This window comes from Lucilia cuprina, chromosome 2 (assembly GCF_022045245.1).
Source record: "Lucilia cuprina isolate Lc7/37 chromosome 2, ASM2204524v1, whole genome shotgun sequence".
Classification (NCBI taxonomy): Eukaryota; Metazoa; Arthropoda; class Insecta; order Diptera; family Calliphoridae; genus Lucilia; species Lucilia cuprina.
This window is the reverse complement of record NC_060950.1, coordinates 9,299,326-9,305,455: the sequence shown is the minus strand read 5'-3', so window position 1 is coordinate 9,305,455 and position 6,130 is coordinate 9,299,326. Positions and strand designations below refer to the sequence as shown.

The following is a 6,130-nucleotide window of genomic DNA, read 5'->3' as shown; positions in this document are numbered from 1 at the left end:
CTATCTATCTATCTATCTATCTATCTATCTATCTATCTATCTATCTATCTATCTAAACTATCTAACTATCTATCTAACTATCTATCTAACCATCTATCTAACTATCTAACTATCTAACTATCTACCTATCTAACTATCTACCTATCTAACTATCTAACTATCTAACTATCTAACTATCTAACTATCTAACTATCTAATTATCTAACTATCTAACTATCTAACTATCTATCTAACTATCTATTCATCTAACTAACTCTTACGAAAACTATTTGTTAAAAACAAACTAAAATTCCTCCCACAAATGCTTTGTCCTTTCAGGAAGTACGCATACTTAAGGCATTGGTTTTGGGCGAAGAAGAGCGTGGTCAAAATCTCTATCAGGTCATGTGTTTTGTAACGAAATTCCAAAAAGGTGATTTTATATCATCCGATGCTATGGCCAAACTACGACAAAAGAATCCCAGTACAATACGAACGCCCGAAGAGGATAAAGGCAAGGAAACATTTACAATGACCTCATGGGTGCATCTCAATCGTTCACAGCCAATAACAAGACATTTGATGAGTGTGTGTGGTGAGGCGGTAGATGCAACATATGTAAGAGATGTCGATTTAAAGGCATGGTCAGAGTTGCCAGGTGAGTAATGAAGAATTTTTTGCTTATATATGTAGGTTTTTCAGAATACTTTAATCTGCTAGAATTATAATTTTTGTCTTATATTACTTTTTGTTATTTGTTTTTTTACTTTACTTCCCCTACCCAGGCTCCTCTATTTCAAGTCTCGAAGCAGCCACCGAAAAATTTCCCGATACCTTATCGTCACGTTGCAACGAAGTCAGCAGCCTATGGGCACCCTGCATTTGTACCTTGGAAACATGTATCGGTTGGTATCCCTGTGGCCTCAAATACTGCAAAGGTAAGACGGCCGGTGATTCATCGGCTGCTGCTGCAGCACAAACAAACTATCGTTGTGGCATTAAGACTTGTCGTAAATGTTCACAATTCTCATATTATGTACGACAAAAACAGCAATGTTTATGGGATGAATGACGAGAACTGCAACAAATGACCCCATTATTACAAATAACAATAATAAGAACAATTCGAATAATTACAACAACTATGACTACAATTCATATTCTAAATTCTAATTATACACCAATTAATATTATTATAATGATTATTATCTTATGCTCATTGTACAAAATTCAAAAGACAATAAAAATGATGATGATGTCGATGTCGATGTTGTTGATGTGGGATTTTCGCAATAATCTCCTACACTCAAGTAGTATTCTAATTCAAACGAAAATACTTAATGTTAAAATTAATCGACATTGTTATCATATCCCCATAACATTGCTGTTGCTAACCATGTTGAGGAAATAACATTCACATGACAGAACCGAAAGTAATTGAAAACCAAGAACACTTCCTACTCCTCCTCCACCTTCTATTTGCTTCATTTTTTTTTCCGTATAAGAATTATATTTGTTGTAAAAGGAAATATGGAAATGGTTAAAAGAAGGTGTAATCTATGAAACAAAAATCAACGATGTGTTTTTGAAAATCCATTGAAAATGGTAATTTTCTAAAGTGCTTAAATAACAAAACTTGAATAATCTGTATCTCTGCGTGTGCGTTACTGTATGTAAATAATGTAAATTATTTTTTATGTAAGTATATATATATATTACATAATTATATTTTTTTATATAAACATATATAGATATATTGAAACTTGAACATATATCTTGTGTTTTTTACTTTTCATTCACTCCTATTATTTTTCACAAAATAGCTATATATTTTTTTTAGAACAATTTAACAAACAAGACATGCAAGATTATTTATTAATTTATATCTTTTGTGTGTTTCTTATTTCTTGGAAAATTATTACTGTTATTGGCATTTATGTTTCTAAAAAAAAGGTTTCATGTTGTTAAAAAGAAGTATATTATTATACTGTTTAATTAAGATTTTAGTTAATGTTTCCTTATAATTTTCTTTATTTTGTTATTTACCGAGATCTTTGTTAGGCAGGAACTTTTTATATGTTTTATAGGAATTTAATATTTTAAACTGAATGATGTATACCAGTTGAGGCGACAACATAGGTTCGAAGGACCAATATTTTCGTAGTTAAAATTTTTTGCTAAATTGATTGCACTTAACTTTTGGTCTTCAACTATTAGTCCACATATGCCTTTTTCATTAATAATATAACCTCTTGATCTTGATATAAATTCTGACAATTGAAAAAAATGCTACGGTTCGAAGGACCAATGTTTGACATTATTAAAGTTCTAAAAAGTTAAACTGAATGATTTATACCAGTTGAGGCGGCAACATAGGTTCGAAGGACCAATATTTATTATCCCAATTAAAATGTTTTGCTTAATTGATTGCAGTTAACTTCTGGCCTTTAACTATTAGTCCACATATTTTTCTTTAATATTAAAACCTAATTTTTAATCTTGATATAAATTCTGACAATTGAAAAAAATGCCACGGTTCGAAGGACCAATGTTTGACATTATAAAAAATTCGACTGTCTTGTGTATTCATAAGTGAGATTAAAATTGTATGTTTTCAACTGAATGATTTCCACCATTTGAGGCGGCAGCTTAGGTTCGAAAGACCAATATTTGATGTAATCGCAGTGGTAATATTTTTCTAATTAGCATTTAAATTTTGTCCTTTAAATATTAGTCCTCATAATCAGTTTTATTTAAAAATATAATCTAATGTTTAAACTTGTTATAAACTCTGCAAATTTAAGAGAATTTCTACGGTTCGAAGAACCAATTTTTGACGTTATTAAAATTTTACTCATATTCGTACTCATTGTTCGTATGTATAAGGAAAATATTCCGATTAGAAAATATTTGAAAAATATTTAGAACGAGAATAAAAATACGGGGGGTTTCAGTACGGGGGTTTTAAAAAGTAAATCAAATTTATTGCGTATAAACCAACCTTTTTGTTCTGTATGTTTTCGTATACTAAACACAATGGTACAAAATTCGTTTACATTGTAGTTATTTGTGATTAGTAATGAGAGCCTAAAAGTGTGATTGATTGAGAGGATTTCTTTTCGCACACTCCAGCAACTTTAAGTAGATACACAGCGAGATAAAAAATTCTTGAGTGTTTGGATTTATTCCAACTATTACTGATTATCAGGGCAAGGAATTCTATGCAAATGCATGTTTGTGGTCAGTAACTTAAAACAACTTTTAACTAGTTTTCTTTTCGAATCAAAGAATTTCCTACAAAATGGCATCGATTTGTTGTTGCATATTTTGTTATAAATTCATAAATTGCATATTTTTCATTAAAGTGCATAGATTTTGCATATTTCCAACATTTTAATAGCATATTTTGCATATTTTTTTTAATTTTTCTGAAACAATTTTTTTATTCTTTTCTTTGTATTTCATATTTTTACAACAAATTTAGTATTTCCACATTTAGAATTTTTTTTAATAAATATCAACAAATTTCGATTTAACAACAAAATACTAGGTTCTATGAAATACAATTTTACTTAGTTTTATTTAATTTTTAAAACCACAATAGTGCGGATGATATTTTTAACTTGTGCTGCTAATTGTCACGTCCAAAATATTTGTCCTTAAAGTATCGGTTCAGTATCGCTTTCTGAGTGCTTCCATCTGTGTGTCCATATAAAGAGATAACTTGATGAAATTTTTTCCTTACATTCAGTGATGCCAAGTGTAGGCATTTTCCCTTTTTGTAGGGAAAAATGTATGGAAAATAAAAAGTATGTGTAGGAAAAAACTGATTTTTTTTTCAAAGGCGTAGCGATTTTTGAAAAATATTACCGGGCATCACTGCTTACATTTCTCTCACGTCCAAAATTTGCTTAAAAACATTACTACACGATAAAATTCGAAAGAAATATTATTCATACATAAATACATTCATTCGCCATTGATTCGAAGGACCAATATTTGTTTTTATTACAATCAAAATATTTTGCGTATTCAGCAGTAAGATTAAAGCTTCTCGATTTCTAAGATTTCTACCAACTATTTTTGATTATCTATACTTCTATTTTCAGCTATAACTGATTTATTCGTTGAGATTATTTCAAAAATGATCTGTGGTTCGAAGGATTGGTCCTTATTTTTCCATTATTACAGATAACTTATTTAGATTATGTTTTAAATTATTATTCGTTTAGTTTTCTTTCATCAAATACCGTAATTTGAATGATCAGTGTTAAAACTTCTTGAATGTTAAGATTTCTTCTGATTCTTTAAAATTTAGAGATTATATATAGTTATCGCAAGATTACTATAAACTATTCTGTTTATATATAGACTTAAATTCTGCCAATTTACATAATTCTCTATGGTGCGAAAGACCATTATTTGACGTTATTTTATTAAGTGAAATAAGTTTCCTACTTTATGTTTTAAATTATCAATGATTAAGCTTTGTTTCACAAAATATTTTTGAAGGACTAAATAAGTGATTATATATCTTTCAAGATTATGTTGTTAATTAACATTTATTCAGTTTTGTTTCATAAAGTATTTACAATTCGAAGGACTACTATTAGTAATTCTGATTCTGAAAAAAAGCCTTGAACTAAATATCGCATTTGAAGGATTAATATATGATGTTATTAAAATTACTAATTACTTTATGTGTTTTCAATTATCAAAGATTGTGTTTTGTTTGATAACTGTGGTTTGAAGGACCAATATTAAACCTTCTTTAATGTTGAGATTTCTTTTAACTACTGTTGATTCTTTATCATTAACAGTTTCACTAACTATCTGCTGTTTATAATACTGCTTCAAAAAAAAAACTTGAATTTTGCTCAGTTTTGTTTCATAAATATTTGCGTTTTTTTTATCATAATTCTTCCAACTGTAACTGACTGTTTGCTATTTAGATTATGTGTCTAAATGCCTGCATTTTCCGAACTGTTACTGATTCTTTATAATGAAAATTATGCAGTTTTCGTTTTTCGGTTCGAAGGACCACCATTGCTGAATACCCAAGAACTCCATCAAATTAATGAATTCTTTATGGTTTGAAGGACCAATATTTCGGTTCGAAGGACCACAATTGCTGAATTCGTTTTCGGTTCGAGGGACCACAATTGCTGAATACCCAAGAACTCCATCAAATTAAAGAATTCTCTAGGGTTTCAAGGACCAATATTTCAGTTCGAAGGACCACAATTGCTGAATACCTAAGAACTTCATCAAATTAAAGAATTCTCTAGTGTTTCAAGGACCAATATTTGATGTTAATATAATTAAGATTTTAAGCATTTTATTGCGTTGGGAAGTAGAAAGTAGGTCCTATGACAATCTAAGGAGTATTGCAGTTTTCATTTTTCGGTTCGAAGGACTACAATTGCTGAACACCCAAGAACTGCGTCAAATTAAAGAATTCTCTAGGGTTTGAAAGACCAATATTTCGGTTCGAAGGACCACAATTGCTGAATACCTAAGAACTCCATCAAATTAAAGAATTCTCTAGGGTTCGAAGGACCAATATTTGATGTTAATATAATTAAGATTTTAAGCATTTTATTGTATTGGGAAGTAGAAAGTAGGTCCTATGACAATCTAAGGAGTATTGCAGTTTTCATTTTTCGGTTCGAAGGACCACAATTGCTGAATACCTAAAAACTCCATCAAATTAAAGAACTCTCTAGGGTTTGAAGGACCAATATTTGATGTTAATATAATTAAGATTTTAAGCATTTTATTGCATTGGGAAGTAGAAAATAGATCCTATGACAATCTTAGGAGTATTGCAAAAGATCTGTTGGGTTTTCTCAGAGGAATATGTGTGAAATAATATTTTTTTTATTTTCTTTATTATTTCTTATTTTTTTAGTTAAAAATCTTGTATGTCTTTACCACTTTTCCTTTTTTTAAATAAAATTTCCCTCTTAATAACAAAACATTTACTTTTTTCTCTAAAAATGTGGCCTTAGTATCTAAAAAATATTGTAAAGAAAAATCTATAAAAAAAATATTAAAACAAAACGTGTTCAAAAGCTAAACAAAATAAACAGAAAAAAATCTATAAATTCCAAAATAAAAAAAAATAGAGCGAAAAACCTAAAAAAATAAA

At 29.1% G+C, this 6,130-nt stretch overlaps 1 protein-coding gene across 1 annotated transcript; it reads left to right on the top strand.

The window, feature by feature from the left end:
* Positions 1 to 288: 288 nt before the first annotated feature.
* On the top strand, positions 289 to 1,358 carry LOC111680466 (out at first protein; the record flags this gene model as incomplete). Its single annotated transcript, XM_046947348.1, has 2 exons — positions 289 to 637; positions 765 to 1,358. Coding segments are annotated over 2 exons (636 nt in total), but the record flags the coding sequence as incomplete, so codon positions are not given.
* Between the last annotated feature and the right edge of the window lie 4,772 nt (positions 1,359 to 6,130).